Below are 19,049 nucleotides of genomic sequence, written 5' to 3'. Positions count from 1 at the left end.
CTAAAAGGAAACATCAATTTTGTAAGAAACTAGTTTATATAAATTTTGTGGCCTTAAGCTCATTATGAATTATGATTAAATCAAACTACAAGCTTCAAGTTTAGTTTAAGTTGAATTTGCCACTCTCGAAGCTGACAAGAACTAACTATGTTATATAAAATATAAAAAAAAATTAAATTAAATTGAGCTAAAGATTCTAAAAGTAATTTTCTTTGAATTAATTATTTGATAAAACCTTGAAGATATTTTACACAATTCAAAAAAATATTTAATAATTAATTAAGTTATGAATGAGAAAGATAATTACATTTCCATTCTATATTCTATTATATTTTCAAATTAAAAGTAGAGAGAGATTTTCCTATATAACCAAATACAAATCCGTGTGTAAATAATTATTCATATTACTTGTAAATATTGATCTATTTGATATTTAGTTGTTTTTTAACTTCGTAGTTATTTAATTTTTATATAACTTAATGTTCATTTAAAATATTTTTCAAACTTATTACTAATGATTATGACTCTTAAAACCTATATCATTTACACATAATAATAGATTTTTTTTTTCTTAAATAACATATCTAGTCCATAAATATGATTCTTCAACTCGTCCAATAAAAGTGTATCTTACTACTGTTTCTATAAAATTGTAATAAAATATTGTTTATTAAGAACTGAAACTTGGTCCTAGTAATAATGTTTTTTTATTTCAAAAAAGCCCATCATGATGACGGCCTCAACAATGATTAGACAATTAACATTAAAAAAGGTTTTAAATTTTGCTGGCCTTGGCCCCCAATGTCATGCATTGTCGCGTGGATAAGAACACATTTGAGGAAAAATGGATGGAGATTAATACCAACAACATTAAAATGGCAAATTAGAACCAGGATTATTATTTTATAATTAAAAATAATTAAAGAGTTGCTTTAATAATTGTGATTTTTATACATGGTTATCATTGTAATATTATTGTCTAATCTCCTGAAAACATTAAATGCATGATAACTATGTACTTTATATTTTTTTTGTGATATGATGGCATATATATATACTACCTTTCTAACAGATTATATTATTTGACGAACATCAAACATTGAATAATACTCCTATAAAAGTTTATCGTATCCTTTTCCTCTATTTATATCTTATAAAGCTCTTTCATTTCCTTTTTTTAGACATCATGTCCTGTTCCATAATTTAACCCACTCAAAAGTTGAGATTATTTTATCAACTCAATCACATATGATCTATCAATTATTTTTGCTTACATGTAGAAGGTCACAGATTTGCACTGTCAAGAAAATGAAAAATCAATCCTTATATTCTATATTACTTTTTTAAAAAACGTATTTATATGGTTTCGGCTATTTCGGTGTATTTGATTGATCTCATGTTGAAATGTTGTATTTTTGAAGAGGAATCCATTATTTTGTGGAATGTATTTTCTCTCTTGCATATACTTCAATCTAGATTTCTATAATCATCTACTCATTGATAATTTTTATTTTATATTGTTATCAAAAAAATTCCTTGAGATACACTATTGTTTGGATTCTAATTTCTTTTAAGCTTTGCATTAACTTTGACACTGTGTACATTCCGATAGGTTTGGAAGAAGGAAGTGACTATCAAGAAACGTGATTGAGTTGATGAATCAATCTTAGTCTTTGGATTGAAAAAAGAAGATCAAGTGATAAGATTTGGTGACCTACTATTTGAACATTTTTCTCCCTCCATATTTTTGTTGTACGTCTAAGCAGAAAAAGAAAATATTATTGAACAATAAAAGCGAAACACTACACAAGACATACCATAGTATAGCTATGGTACAAAGTTTTGTCACAATATCAACCCACACCAAGACCCCATTTAGAAGAGGACACTTACGAGGAGCAGTGATGTATATGAATGATGATCCTTCTCCTATGCCGTTTGTGTTGGTAACCTATAACAATTGAAGATCTTTTTTGGTAAGCAACAACAGAAGGAGAATTTAGATGGGTTTTTGAGAGTTGAATAAAGTTTGGAGATTGGTAAAGATATTGTGCATCCCTAAGTTGTTGAAAGGAAACATGGTTGTCGGAAAGTAGAAGGGTCGGAAAGGACGAGGTTAATAGTTGAGTTATGGGGAGGGACAGTGTTAAGGTAGAGGAGCAACAAAAGCACGTGACTCTGTACCCTCCAACCCTTCTCCTTTGTCCAACTAAGCAAAGACAAGTTAAAGGTATTAGTCTCATTCACCATTCATGAGTCAAGCAACCTTGAATCATAATTTTTCCACATGCTAACATGCAAATGCAAAGTTGCATGGCATCACGTGATGAACCAAAAGTGAGTTGGGACCACTTTTCCAAACAAAACCATGACCTCCTTTTGTATGCATGTGATGCTCGCGACGTGGCTCGAGTCCACGCGTTTCGATTCAACCAAGGATGTGACCCACTGGTCCCTACCCTGGAACCCTTATGCACAATGGTTTGAGACATGGTCACACTCTACCCAACTTCTTGTTGCTTAATTAAGTTACCCTCTTACCTTTATTGGGTTTTCTTCCTAGTCACAATTCCTTCCTTGGTTTGGAATTTCTGCCTAACATGTCAACTATTGATGTTGGAATTAATGTACAAGTGTTGAATATATAATATTCTACAATGTCCTCTACTTTATATTAACCACCATTAATTAACAGAATGAAATAACGTAACTAAACAAATAAGTTCTAAAGTGGTAATAATCACTGTTAGTGAAGATGCAAATGATGAGAAAATCTTGGTTGCCAAAAGGAAAGGTTGACTTTAGCGTATTCAGTTCTTATCTTTGAAGCGATTAATTAAAGCAAATTCTTTATATGTTCGATTTCTTTTGGTTGGATTTTGTTCGAGGTTCAAAGCACTTCATGCCACTTGTAAATTATTTTATGCAATATTAGTCTCTCATTCAGCACTAAGTTAAGATACAATAAATGAATAATATAGGTCTAAATCGTAGCACAATATTTTCTTACAAATCCTCTTCTTTTATAGGCACATCTTCTTTTTAAATAAAGTGTTAACATTTTTTATATAGAACATATTAATGTATTTATTCGTTTTTTATTTAATATTTACTTCATAGAGTTTGAAGAAATTGATAAGAAGATTTTACAAATAATATAGACGTATTATACAAATAGATTATCTAAGTATTGGTGGGATATTAGTTGTTTGGAAATTGATTTCAACTTCACTTTATTTTTAATAAATATAATTTTTTTTATATATTAACTTAATAACTTAATAAATATAATTTTTCATATATTAACTTAATATCAGGTATATTTAAAAAATGCGTACATACAGGCGTGACAACGCTTGTGTGTACGCTAGTAATATATAATAAAGAGGATACCCTATTTTGTGTCCACATTTCATATTTTCACTTTAACCGTTATTCTAAAAAATTCTTCTTAACCGTTATTTTAAAAACATATTCTATCTTTAACAACTATTCTAAAAACCTCTTTTATGTATACTAATATACTAACGTACACACAGGCGTTATCGCTCCTGTGTATGCGTTTCTTAGATATGAATAATAGTATGTTAGTAGGTGATAATAATGTAATGTTATTAAGTTAATATGTAAAATCAATTTATATTTATAAAAAATAAAGTGAAATGAATAGAAAATTAATTGTTAATGAATAACAAAAAAGATAAAAAGATAAATAGTTTTACAGAAAATAGGTAAAAATAACCATTAATTTCAAAAATTTTAATAAATAATTATATTGTAAAGGGTAAAATTAGTATTATGAAATGTGAATACAAAAGAGGGAATTCTCTTTATATATTGTTACAGATATTTTCTTTTTCTAATTAACAACTAACAATTATTTTAAAAATTAATTATTTCTTTATTGATCTTAACTCAAATCTTTATAAAAGTTAAAAAATGCAAACACAAAGGCGTGACAACGCTTGTGTGTTCGCTAGTATGAAGAAGTAGAATGTATCTATTCTCATATTCACGAATAACTTCCCTTTTATCATTTAAAAAAAATAAATCTATTATTTTATTTTCCATCTGTATATATATTTGTTTTCAAAATAATATTAGAATACAATTTGTTTCTTATATATTCATAAAAAAATGAATTTGCAAAAGGCTCGTGGGATAAAAAATCATGTTAATAACTCTTAAACTAATATTTTATTATCAGATAAGACAATAGAGAGTTACCTTTTTTTCTTTAAGAAAGAAAGCAAACAAATGAGAAATCGGGACAAAAATAATAATGAGTTTGTGTCTAATTTTTTTTTCTTCAAAAACAAAAAGAAAACATATGAGAAGGAAAGATGAATACAATTAGTGAAAAACTAGAAAGACAATGAGAAAAAAATAAAAAATATCTTAATAAATATTTAGTTTAATTATTATTTTTTTGTTTCTTTATTTGTCCAAAAATGTCTAGTTGTCTAATGTTTAATGAAAATGACTAAATTGCATTAACTTTTTCAAAAATCGGAACCAGACCAAAAAACTAGATAACCAACTTTGTTGAGATTAAAGGTTATGTTTTATAAAAGAAATAAAAAGTCACACAATTTAATTTCCATTAATTTTTAAAATATACTACATATAATTTTAAAAAAATGTAAAAGATATATATAATTTAAAATAATTTCAAAAATATAAATATAATTTAAAAAAATTCAAAAATATACATATAATTTAAAAAATAAATTCAAAAATATTGGGAGCGCCATGACCCTCCCTGTCCTTTACATGATCCGCCCTTTCCATTGAACTCAAACATTAATTACGATCTAATTGATTCTTAAAATTATCTTCTTTCAGAAATAGCTATTTCTATCTTGTTGGAGTTAGGTTATTAGTCTAAATACCTACCATTCATCAAACCTTTTATTCTTATGTTTCAATTAATTTCTTTACATGTTAAAACATAATAATAAAATATGAACTTAGAAGAAATAAACAAAAAAAAAACAATTATTTATTATTGATTTTTTAATTCTACTTCTTTTCTTGTTTGCTTCAATCTTAAAAAGTTATTAATAAGAATGAATTAACAAATGGCTGAGACTTGCAATAAAATGGTAAGATTTCTTTGTTATCAGTGGTTTAACCCATATTTGATATAAGAATATATATATATATATATATATATATATATATATATATATTTCTTTATACAATTATTATAATGTTCTTTTGTAAATTATCAATATCAAGTTTCGATAGGCACATACAGTCTCAAAATACTAGAGTAAACTACAATACTCATAATGGTCGTGTAACTCTTATCCTTACGTACAATATTATATGTTCTTAAACCAAGTATGATCATAAATGCAATATCAAATGCAAAAGGTAAAATAACTTCAATCAATTGTATCTTTCTTCCTATATAATTTAAATCACACACATGTTATTTATATCAATACACATGGATATAAAACTTATGAGACAATTACATCTCATTCACAGTTTAAGATTGTAAGAATTTTCATTGCATCTCTTATAACAATAGAGTGATTTGTTACAATTTGATGTCTTCCAAAAGATTTATATTAATTATGTCCTAGTAATTAGTTCTATATATAAGATAATATCAAAGATTTTGTCCATTATAATGAAAAGCATAAAGTGATTTATCAAAAGTAATTGGCTTTCATCAAGGGTAAGGTTTTGATGGACAATGTTTTAGTAGCTAATAAAGTAATCTAAGAAGTCTAGAAAAAAAAATGGAAGTTGTGTTATTGTAAAATTTGTCTTTGAAAAAAGTATACAATTCAGTAAGATAACATGTTTTATAATATATGCCAAGGTTGGGATTTTGTCAAAATGACCCTATTAGATTAATGAATGTCTTGAATCATCAACTATTTTTGTCCTTGTCAATGATAGTCTAAAATATTATTTCAAACAATCAAAGATTTAAGACAAGGCGATCCCCTAGCTTGATGGAAACTAGCTCTAGGCAAACTGAAGGTTCTCCATGCTGAAATAGTGATGAATTAGTATGTTGGAAGTGGAAGCAAATTGAATTGACGTTTATATGTGTTTGGTGAGTGGGTTGGAGTGGTTTCTTAGGAGAGGTTCGACCAACTCTTAAGGAAAATGTCTAAGAAATAAGTCTAGCAAAGAGACTATCCTAGTGAACTTAGAAAACAAGAGAGAACTATAATTTTGGCATAGTTTCTTTATATCAATTCCAAGTTACTTTACAAGGATAAGCCCTCTATTTATATGTTTAGGAGCTAACTAAATACTCAACAAAAGAGAGGGAGAAATTTGAAAATCCAAAACTGAAAAAGGCTCTAAACTAGACATGATTCAAATGTGACTGACCAGTTGGTAGGTTCATGTTGGCAACATGTCCAAAATGCAAGCTAAAGCTCTCCTAAACAAAGAAGTAAACATTCTAGGGTTCCTTAACGTCCAAGCTAGCCCAAATGAAATCCCATTTTGATCATTATGACATGGTCACTAAAGAAATCTATCTTCAAAGCCAAAACATCTACTCTACTGAACAAGTTCTATATTAATTGATTATAATACTACACAATTGATTTATCTAGAAACTTTCTCGCTAAATGGCCAAAATACAAAGTCTAAAAATTATTCTATACATTTGTATAAGACTAAAAGGAAGGATTATTTTTTTTTGTATTTTACTCTTCAAATATAGAGTCTTACTCCATGAGGCTTCATCTTCTTTTATCTTTTTAGCCATGGTTTTTGTTGTTGGATGGTCATAACTCCTTTCTTATACTTAGTAGTGATAGAGGATTTAGTTGGAGGGATAAGATAAGTACATAGGAAAACGAGAGAAGTAAAGGTAGGACATAAGGCAGTGAAAGTGGATATACTACAATTTACGGATAACGGTAAAAAAATTGTCGGTAATTTCTAACGGTTAAAAATCTAACAGTAATTTATGATGGTTAAAAATTTGTTGGTAAATCCATTGGTAATTATTCATCAATAAATATTTTTCGGTAATTATTTCATATCTTCTTTCATTGGTAGAATCTACTGGTAAATATAGTGATTTGGTCTTCCTCCAATTCTTCCTTCTATTCTTCTTTTTCCTTTTTTTTCTTCTTCTTTCTCTTTCTCTTCCTCCTCCTTTGTCGTTGTCTATTGTAATGATTGCCACTCTCATGGCTGCATCTCCCACCTTTGGCTCCTTCTCCTATTCCTCTTACTTCGTTGTCGTCATTGATTTTGCCTTCGTTGCCACCACGGTTACTGCTACTACTTCCTTCTTCTCCTATTCTTCTTCTCTTATGCATATAACCTTTATCCATTTAATTTATAACACATATTTCATCATATTTGGTGGAAAGATTAACACATATTTTACTAATAAATTTATCGACAAATTTTAAAAAGTACAATTACCGACGAATTTATGAATTTTGAAAAATTCAATTACTGATGAATTTACCGATAGATTTTCAAAAATTCAAAATTATCAACAGATTTACCAATGAACATTTACAAAAAAAAAATAATACCGATTAATCTACTGTCGGAATTTACCACCACATGGTCAAAGTTAAAGCTAGAACCATTCTATCGACGAATATCGATGGTTATTTCCGTTAGAAATGAAAATTATTCATTACCAACAAATTTTTGCATTGGTTTTTACCAACACCTTTTACCAACAGAAATATTTGTCGATAATTAAAATTTTAAAATTTTTTAGTAAAATCCATCGGTATATTCTATTTTATCAATAGATTTTTGTTGTCAGTAAAATTCGTTGGTAAATTCTATTTTACGAACGAATTTCTCTCGTTGATAATATGATTTTTTTTTTGTGGTGAACACATCGCATTGTTCAATTTAGCCTTTTGATGCTAAACAATGAGGGGAACCAAGTTTGGACATGTATAAAGGTTGTTATAGTTAGGATAATATGGAAAAAATGAACAATATAATTTTTAAGAGTGATAGAGTGGATACTTAAGAGATATTCGGTTACATGCATGGGCATAGATTACAGGTAAAGAACCAAAAGAAAATTTCTCGTACTTGAATCAATGCTTAAATCCTATAACATGTTTAGAATCTTCAAAGGGATAAGTCTGGCATGAATTTAGAGATAAACATAATTGAGGAGATAAGGTGGTTTAAATTTAATGTTTTTTTTTATTAGCAGTTTAAATTTAATGTATTCTATTTGGAAAAGAGACTTTTACAAAGCATTGTATTGGGATAATGAAGCAGGGTAAGTTATGAATCCCTTTAAATGAGTTATCGTTGATTTTGCATAATAATGTAATGTTGTTGGAGGTTTACAAGTATATATAACAATTAACTTTCAAGAGTTTAAAGAGAGAGATCGAAGAATAATGGACAAGAAGAGGGGCACAATATAAAGAGAAAATAGACATAGAGGGTTACAAGAATACACATGTTTGCAATCTTTTTTCGTGCAAGGACATAGTAAGTAATTGTTTGGCATAAGAAAAAAAATACAAGCAACTCCAGTATAGGATGGAAGGAAGGGACATGTACACACATTAGATACAAAATAAAAAGCTTGTTTGTACCATATATAAGTTGTATGAATGTTTCAAATAGAAACTATGTTTAAATGGCGTTTGATGTCTGCCAACTTGTTGCTTCATACAGTAAAATATGTTGTTATCTTAAATGGAAGAGCTCAACTCTTTAGGTTATAGTTATGCATGTTTGATAGTTTTTTGTATATAGGAAGAGTTTGACTTTGTTGATTAAAAAAATATGCCTTACTAGTTATTAATATATGGCAAATTAGAAGTAATATTGGTAATTAGGTTAAGTATGTTTTTAGTTTGTGAACTTTGACGCGAAATTAGAATTCGTCCATGTCCAAAACTTTAATACATTTTGGTCCTTAAACTTTAAAAGTGGATGCATACAGTCCTTTTAGCCTAATTACGTTAAATGTTTTTGACGTGTCAAATGTCTTTTATGGTAGTATTTGAGTTGTTTACAATGTTTAACACATTCCCACTTCAATATGTACTGGGAAATCTGTTTGGCACGTAAAAAAAAATCTAATGTAATTAGGTTAAAAAGACTATATTCATTCATTTTTTAAATTTAGGAATCAACATGTATCAAGATTTTAAATAAGGACGAATTTTAATATTTCATAAAAGTTCAGAGACTAAAACATGCTTAACCTACTTTATAAAGTCAACCTTAACTTTCAATGTCAAGGCATTTCCCGTACTTACTTTATAAAGTTTGATGCAAGAAATTCTTTTAACTTCACACAATTTGATAATTTAATTTGTGAGTTATGTTATTGTATTATTTGCTTAATGAGTATTTGTACTTAATACTACAACCATATTTTAGCCACAATATCATCTAAGTATCAATCTTTTCTCAATCCAAAAACATCATAATACATGTATATGTGCTCCTCATATATCTTAATTCAATAATTTCACACACTGGCACACACGATCAAATACATAGAACACTTTTTGCACTTAAAAACATGTAAATTAGATAGGAGAAGGTTCATTGCTCAAAGTTTGAACCCATCACTAGCAATACTTCATGTCATTTACGAAGTTGTGTCGCTTGAGTGATAATATATTTAAAGGAGAGAAAATTAGTTTGATCTCTTTCTTGCTTGAGCAACCAAACAAACATTTAAGTGTTTAACTTCAAGTGGAGGAAGAATCAACATTAACCCACGTCACTTTAAGTATCATATCATAGGTATGGCAGCATGGCTTATTTCATCAAGTCACAAACTTTCAAAAATTCACTTCAAGACCTCGACTTTTCATTGATCGAGTGTTCAATAATACTTTGATAAGAGTTTTATAAGAGAGTTATTTTAATATCTCTAGTATTTAAACTTCAAACCATAACTTATGTGATAAATATTATTGTTTGAATGTTATGTCACATCAATTAATAGAATATTATTTAAGCAGTTAGCTTAATGCTCAAATAAAATATAAAATGAAAAATGATCTCACATGATTTGGTAATTGCAATCAAATATTTTTCTACTCAAGTTTAACTATAGAATAACTCGAGCTAAATAAGATTAATTCAATCAATAGTTAAAATTAGCTTAATCATATTAAATTCCATGTATTTTAAATCCATAGAAATAAAATTCGTAACACTTTCGATGCATCTTAAACAAATTAATTGTACAAATATAAATTATTAATTTCTCTTTAAATAGACTTCTAAATAGAGAAAGTTCTATACTTCAACCTATATTAAATATTCACCTCCACTTTTTCAAATATCCAGAAATTTTTTTATTTTGTAGTTAATTCATAAAGATGAAGTATAAAACTTCAAATACTTAAAAAAAGAATAAAAATACCACTAATTGTAGGGAAATTAGGAACTTATCGAACTCAAGATTATGATTGATTTATTGATCTATTTTTCATTATATCACAAAGTGTAATTTAATAATGAGAAAAATAGGCGCTGAATTACAAAATTTAGAAAAATAATAGTTATAAAATATGAATAACAGATTATTTTAAACCTATTTATTAAACAATATTTCATTCTCCATTTACTTTATATTATATTTTCTAAACCACTTACTGTAAACTATATATTCCAAAGCCAACACGCTGGCAAATACAAAATGTGTTTTTTTTTCAATCTTTGTTTGAAAATTTGTTTACTCGACGTCTAGTAAATTACTCTTTTAACTTTTAAAAACATTCATTAATATTTTTAATATTTAAGTTTAATGCTGAATGACAATTTATTTCCAAGTTAATAAAATCAATTTTACATATATTTCCTAAAATCAACTTTATATAAAAGAATAAGAATTAAAATCACATTTTTTAATTTTAAATTTTTTTCTTGATGCAAATCATTATTGGGATTTGAATCAATAATTTCATAAATTTATTCAAACTTATCGTTACTTGATGAATCTTAAGGGTTTAAATAGTAAACTAAGATCTTAATTAGTTTAGATTGATAAAACTTTTTTGTTTTACTACTTATTTAAAAAAAAAAATTCTTTTGTTTTCTATCCTTAAGCATTCTTATATGAAATCACACAAATATTTGGGAAGGTGATTATTTTTCTTTATAGAGGACAAAATAAATTGGATATGAACAAACCTATTTAAAATAATTTTGAAAAAATGATATAAAAATAATATTAATCGTTTAGACACCGGAGTAATATTCGTTTTTGTTGCTAGTTTATTTTATAATATTAATTTCTCCATTACCAATTCAACCTAACTTTAAGTGAGATTTTTAATGTGTTTTAGATATTTCAACTAAATTTGTCAACTTAATTTCATAAAATACAAATTTTAAACTTTTTCTCTTTCTATCTTTTTACGAGCCAATTCGTTAGTTCACTAACCTATATCTATTTATCAAGCATCCCTATTTGAAATGAGTCATATTTTTTAGATCACATTAGAATAGGAAACACTCCTTCCCAACTTGTGAATTGGTAGCTAAATGATTCAAACATATAAACTGGTTTTTAATAATATATCTGATTATACGAGAGAGGAGTAGAAGAAAGAAGGAAAAAAAATACTTGAAATTCATTTTTGTTTTTGAAATAAAAAAGAGAATTGGGTACTATATATGGTATTGTATATTGTTACCATTTTGGTAGAATTATACTAATATCTACAACAATCATGTGACATGTCAATACAATTGGATTTATCTATTACGTACTCTTTCTCTTAATTTTCGCTTTTTAGTCCTAAACAATTTTGTAGCGTTAGTGACTTATATATCACTCCATCAAATTCAAAGAGAACAACATGTTAATAGAAGAGAAATACAGAAGGCAAAATATAAAAAGCATTTTAAAACTAAAAACAACTCTTTAAAAAATTTGGAGTAAAAACATTATCAAGTGATCTTTTGCGAGAAGTTCCACCAAGTGATCATGCATGGGAAAGCATTATCAAACATATCCTCTTTTTGTCATACGTTTCAAATATGTTCTTAAAATAATATCTTATTGGGTTAGGTATTGTTTCTATTACGATCAAAACTATAGCTAGCAACCTAAATAGTAAGAAGATCTACTGTTATTGTTTGTCAAATCTGTTCCCTTTATCAACCTATTCCACATCAGTATCATAATAATAATTTAATTACAGTTGTTAATAAAGAATTTAATTACAGTAAAAAGTAATTGAATTGTTTAGAATATTAATTAACAGGATATTGTGAACATTAGTTTATGGGTAATTGCTTAGGTAAAGGGTATATCTCTTGGTTTATTAATTTATTAAATGGTAATCCTTGTTTTCCATCAGTGTTTTGTCTCTGATAGTTGTCATGAATAATATAAATTGATGTTTAATTGAGAAGCAATTAAGGGACAATGCAGCCCCACAATGAGTCCTGGCACGTGATTTTTGTGTGAAAAGGAAGGAATAGCCCCCATCAATGTCGGTTATCTTTTGTGGTTCGTTATGTTGTTTCCTTTCTTGTTTAGTCAAGAACTATGCATGATTAATGGAAATGATAAGAGAGTGCCTTCACTGAATGAAGCTCTTCCTCTTTTTCTATCCTTATAATTTCTCTCTCTCTCTCTCTCTCTCTCTCTCTCTATATATGCATGGATCTATATCAACCACTCCATGCATGTGGTACTCCAACCGCCGTGTGCTTAGTACGATGATGAATGCAGATTCTGAATTTCTTACGCTGCACCTTTTGCACTCAACCAAGATTCTTCACCTGGAAATGGTGGCCACATAAAATATCTGCCAAAATTTCTCATACTCAAAATATCAAAACTAACAATTTTTAAGATTAGAATTCAAAAGTAGATGATGCTCAAATAATTAATCCAAATCTTTTTTCAGATACTTCCTACCTAATTTTACACAGTAGTACTAAAATAACATAGCTATAACGTCTCTTTATTTATTTATTTATAGACATATACCAGATGAAGAAATTTCACAAATTGCGTCACGCTGACATATATATATGTAGGGAAAATTAAAATTCACCAATTTTATGTTCTTGAAACATATGAAAGAAAAAGGTGATAGCTTTGATGTTTTTCTTTATCTCAGACATTGTCGTTTGGAACATGTACATATTACATATAGACAAAACTTATGGCAAGAATTAAAATTTTAGTTATGTATATGATGTAAATAGTCTCCAGATGTGAAAGATCCAATCTAATCTAATGCTCCGCTCTCATCTATCCTAATAAATAAACATCTCCACTATCATATATCACTCATTATATCTTACATCAACTTAAAATCAAATTAAAGTATAATATATAAATAAATATCTCATTTTATAACCTGTTGATTTTTTATATACCGAGTTATAGGCTTAAAATATGACTTCGTACTTTCACACCAAAGTTTTTCTTAACAAAATTTAGTATACATTTTGTATTAGATTATTATCAATAAATATTTAGTGTTACACTTAAAATATTTAATTTATCGATATAAAAGAGTGTATTAGAAATTATACATTAACTTAAAATAAAATTGAATTATAATATATATATATATATATATATATATATATATATATATATATATATATATGAGCAAGTGCAAATATCATCCTAATTAATTTTTAAGGTTGAATTATATTTAAAATGATGAAATTTTAATAGTAAAAAAAAGTTGCAATCTGAAAAATAACTCCAATGAAACTTTAGGAAAAAAAAACTTAAAGAAAAACAGAATACTTCTATCTCAATGCGTCTTATCTCACACCCAACTAGTTATATTTTATTTTTTGCAGTAAATATTAATATTTTTATTTTTCTACTAAAGATTCCAACCTATTAACTCTTTTGTCAGTATTTTTAAACTATTTTTTTATAATTTAATTTATGTCAAAACTATTCACTTTTAAGAATTGTAAGAAACTATCATTTAATTTATACAGGACAATGATATTTTAACTCACTTTTTTTGACTCACTTTTAATTCATTATTTTAATTACCATTAGATCATCACATCACATCACTAAAAAGAATTAAAAAAGATAACCCAATAGTAATTGAAACAATGAGTTAAAAGTAGGTCAAAAAGAGTGAGTTAAAATATCATTTTCCATTTATATAATATCATACATGTATAATTCTGTTTCGAAAAATCATTCCCGTCTAAGTGTGAGTACTTTCGAAATTCCAACCATATTAATAGAAAGTGAAAATTCATTATGAATTCAATTAGATCACGCCTGTAAAAGATTTAATAATATCGTAAATCAAAATAAAAAATCAGTGATTTTAGTATATTATTAAAAAAGTCATATTTTCTGTCAATTTTGTTTTTAATTTTTTTTTAAATGTTTATAAATTTTGTTATGAGAAAAAAATTGCAGGAACTTGTTATTAAATTTTGTTAAAATATTTTGTATAAAATACTTTTCGCAACAAATTTTGTAGCAAATACTTACGAATTTTATAATGTTTTAGAAAATAATTATTCACAAAAGAATTACCTGCTAATTAAAATTAAAAAAATAAATAGTAAAAAAAATATTTTCTTACAAATTTTTTTAACAAATCTACAATAAAATTTTTATATATAATATGAAAATTTTTAATAGTGAATGGATTAAAATAAAAATAAGTAAATACCTGTTATAAGCAAAATTTAGAGACAAGTCATAACTTGACTCAAACCACTGCCCATTACAAGAACTAAACCCTTTTTCTCTAAACCTAACCCAAGTTGATTATCTTTTCGTTGTTATAAGTACATATTTAATAAGTCCCTTGTACTTGTATATACGAATGGAGTCTCTCTTCTTATAAGAAAAAAAAATCGTATATTTATCAAACTGGTCCTTAACTTTAGAATTATTTACATTCTTTTAGGTTGCAGATCTTTGTTGATTAACGAATGGCAAAGTGCGAAGTGTTCATAGATTCATGGTGCCAACTAAATAATAAGAAGTTAACGAAGCCATTCATGGTCTTAGCTTGGATCCTCTTTTCCAAGCAAAAGGGTGTCATTTTCAGGCAGGACAGAGCAGGAGACAATGATTTGAACCAAAATTGTAGCCATTGTTTTTCTTGTCCTCAAGAGTGCAGTGCATCACATGTCTTCACATCCTATTGGAAACAACTTCTATTTTTGCCTATAAAAAGAGGCCAACCAGAACATTTTCAACCAAGTTCAAGGTTTCTCTCCAATACCATACATATATTCAACTACCATGGCTATGTTACCCACCAAACGCTTCTTTCTCCTTGCTCTTCTCTTCCTTTGTTTTCTTTCCATTAATGCTACAGGTACCTTTACTTTCATATGCGTCTTTACAAATTACATTTTTCTGGTTCTAAATTTAACTTCGTGTTGTTTTGAATTTTTTTTAAAACTTGTTAATTTTAATGATGTTGTCCCATTTAATGGTAACATTTCGACTATCATTAACTGGGTAGCCAGAACTATGTTTAAGAAAAAAAGGAAAATTAGAACTGCATTAATTAGTATCAATTGGAGTAAAAACATGTTTTACTCTTCTAACCAGTAACCAATACAATTACTATGTGTATAATCTGAGTGTATAATTTGGTTGTTCTTTGATTTTTGGTTACAGCCAGAAGTTTAAGAGAGACTAAGGATGAATTAGCTCCAGTTTCTGCAGAAAAGAGCCATGAAAATCAAGTTAAGGTAAACCAAGGAGGGGAACAGGAACAAGACACTGGTGACTTGACAACAATGGACTACACTCCTGCAAAAAAGAACCCTCCAATTCATAATTAGTTCTTAGCTTCTTTTATTTTCAGTTTTGTTAGGAAGAGCATACAATTAATGCTTTTTCTGGGATTCTGAACTTTGATGAAACTAGCAAGTTCTACCTAGTTGTTTTGATCAAGAACTAGTAACTTCATGAACTTAGAAGTTAGAACTATGTAAATAGGTCTTCAGCTAAGGGGGGCATAGAGTTGATAGAATTTGCAGAGGTGCCAATCATAAAGAACACAGATGCATAATATAATCATTCTTGTCTTTTCGATTCTCAAACCTTTATTATTTTCTTCCCCAAGAATCGCATTGGAATACATCTCAGGTAATTAACTGGATTGGAGCAGATGAAAAAATAAAGATATATGATCATGTTGTAAACAATTTGAAAGAGTAGCAACGATGGAGATTTAATCAACTTGAAACATCAATCGAAATGTTGGTGGGTAACTAAAATCTGGGAATGATTGAAGTCAAACCCATATTAATTAGAACTTAATGTAGAAGCTGTAGAAATGCATGAAGGTAAATGAAACAGTATATGCAGACACAAATGAGTGGATCAGTCATCACAGCCATTATTATTAAATTATGTGCATTATATTTATAACCAAAAGTATATAGTACATATGAAGACAAAGATATGTCAACAAATGTAATAGTATATTTCAATACCAAATTTGCATAGTTATAAGATTCTCATGATTTCATGAGTATCAATCATTTACTTCATTTAGAATGTAATCATGTTATAAACTGGAGCCAACGAAGCGAGAACGCTCAGAAGAAAGAAACCACCCCAAACTTTTTAATTTGTATGCTTAATTATTATTAATAAGAATACAAATTAATAAGTTGACGATTTTATGGAGATGAATTAATACATGGGGAAAAAAACGAACGGTAAAAAATATTAATTGGCGAAAACTGAGAAACAAATAGTAAATTATGGAGCATGATTCCAAACATATCAGTTTATTTCATTATTCCATCACTTATTATTATTGAATCATTCCAGACAACTGTTCCTGTGGCATGTTTGTTGATAAGAAGGAAAAAGAATATATAATATTAAATTCCCTTGATTAAATTAAGATAAAGTAAACGTAAGTCAATAAATATATATAAGAAAAAAAATACTATGCGGAAATAATAGAGTGAATATATATATATATATATATATATATATATATATATATATATATATATATATATTAAATCTTTAAGCCATCACAAAACGTACGATATATGTCACTCTTTAATTAAGTAGGTGTAGATGCAGCCATTTCATGCATTTAACTACTAAGAATATGTGAGTGTACGACTTTAATTATGATGAAGAATTTATTAATTAACCTTAAAAATATTGGCTATGCTATGATAGACATTTGATTCTTGTTGCTAACGATCAAGTAAAATTGATGATGAATCTTGTTTGTAAGGTTAATTTTTGTTTGAATCAAATTTTATGATAGGGATGCAGAGAGCGTGATAAGATGAATCTTGTTTGAGTGAGTTGATGGTTTATGTAATTTTGTTCAATTGTCACTAACTTAAGCTTTATTTTTGTTATGTTTTGTGGTCTTTACACTTGCGACTGTGTATTACACGTGAGTAAAAGATAATGAGGAGCAATCGAGTTTTATTTTATGATCTCTAAAAAAATATAATAGAGTGTGTATGTAATTACACACTTTTATATATGTTCTGAAACATAGACGGTGCGTTTCTTTTTAAAAAAATTTCATATACAAGGAATATGTGTATAAGTTTAAAAAAGCACTTTGTATTACCTTTCACTAATTATATAATGATGAAAATAGCAATATAACACTTACTAATTAAGGTCGTTATTCTAAACTTGAAATGTTGAAAATATGGAGTAAAAGATTAACTTTGAGTAATTTTGGTTCATTAAAGGAAGTTACTTCATTCTAATCTCTAGCTTAAAAAAAAATTCATTTTTCTTGCTCTCCTTAATTTCAAATATGATTATAAACCTTCGTGGATCATTTTGTTGGAATTCATGACCTGATGTCTTTTCTTTAAAAGTCAATTTCAACAAGCGCACTGGTGTTTTGTAGTAAAATTCAAGTATCGTATCCATAGAGATTTGTCAAAGTTTACTACTATTTATACTACAATGATGCTTCTGTTGATTGTTGTTAAGCTTCAAATAAGAAATACTAGTAAGAAGTATGATAAAATCAAGTGACAAGGTTAAATGTTTTTTCCCTTTCCCAAATTTTGTTTTGATTTTCCTTCTTTCATCTAAGATCTATCATGGATTATTGCTCTCGAAGTACTCTATATAGGTAGATCTAGATGCATTCCTGCAATTTAGAACCTAGAAAAATTTAGACCCAAGGTGATTTCTCTTCTCTTGGTAGAATAAATTTCTACTTTATTGCTCAAGATTTTTCTGCCCAACATTCAAACCAGCTTCCCAACTCAATTTGAACTAGTTAGAATAATTAAAGATAATTAACACAATTCACAGTCTAATGAACCATAATAGAAATAGATACATGAGAAGATTAATCATATGCAAAAAAAAGGTTAATTTCAAATACATCCAACCTTGCACTTTGAGTTTTAGCCACACATGATGGAGATTAACCCCATTAATACACATGAGTCCACTTAATCTCCACTTTCTCTATCCCTAAACAATATTTCTAAAGAATTTACAAAAGAGGAGGCATATTCTCTACAGATATGATGATCTAGCCAGAGAAAAGGGTCTTGTTTTATATTTTGATGTGGGTGTTGCTTAACCAAGTTTCTAGGTTTAGCCACATGGACTTCTTTTCTAATTTTTGCTACTTTTGTGCTTAGCCGCATGAACCCCTTCTGTTATTTTGATGTTTGAGGTTTCACTTCACTGTTAGTTCCATGTAATGCACCTCATTATTGATTTCAAGCTCATGTGTAGTTCAACGACACTTGTTAGGCTCAGCCAAAGAATCCTTGTGATTGTTCTGAATTCTCAATTATCGTGGGTGAGCTCCTTAATAGTGGCTTAGCTTAGTGCATGATTTCTCTCTCTTTTCTCTTACAAAATAGTGTGATTTCCTTAGTTTTCACATTTTTCCTTCATCAAAGGAGGATATTAATTAATGTAAGTAAAGAAGGGTTTGTTTCCTTGATAAAAACAATTTAAGCCTTTGATAAGTGTCTAAATTAATATGCTTTTTTATGCTATGGAGACACTTACAACATACCCCAACTTAAAATCTTTATCGTAACGTTAGAATTTTGATCATTAATGCGAACTTATAATAAAAATTGTTAAGATA

General features: G+C 27.8%; 1 protein-coding gene across 1 annotated transcript; it reads left to right on the top strand.

The window, feature by feature from the left end:
• Positions 1-14,869: 14,869 nt before the first annotated feature.
• Positions 14,870-16,024, top strand: LOC114164686 (root meristem growth factor 9). The gene is made up of 2 exons (XM_028049433.1): positions 14,870-15,293; positions 15,602-16,024. The coding sequence occupies exons 1-2, from the start codon at positions 15,218-15,220 to the stop codon at positions 15,766-15,768; spliced, it is 243 nt and encodes an 80-aa protein (XP_027905234.1). The 5' UTR covers positions 14,870-15,217; the 3' UTR covers positions 15,769-16,024.
• Positions 16,025-19,049: the final 3,025 nt, after the last annotated feature.

The sequence above is a fragment of the Vigna unguiculata genome, chromosome 9, assembly GCF_004118075.2.
Source record: "Vigna unguiculata cultivar IT97K-499-35 chromosome 9, ASM411807v1, whole genome shotgun sequence".
Taxonomy (NCBI): Eukaryota; Viridiplantae; Streptophyta; class Magnoliopsida; order Fabales; family Fabaceae; genus Vigna; species Vigna unguiculata.
The sequence above is the reverse complement of the archived record's forward strand: the minus strand, read 5'-3'. Positions and strand labels throughout refer to the sequence as shown.

What these genes read in the sequence shown, in the direction of transcription:
- LOC114164686 (XM_028049433.1), top strand. Translation starts at nt 15,218, where the DNA reads ATGGCTATGTTACCCACCAAACGCTTCTTTCTCCTTGCTCTTCTCTTC. An exon ending in TCTTTCCATTAATGCTACAG is followed by an intron (nt 15,294 to 15,601) that starts GTACCTTTACTT and finishes TTTTGGTTACAG; the next exon opens with CCAGAAGTTTAAGAGAGACT.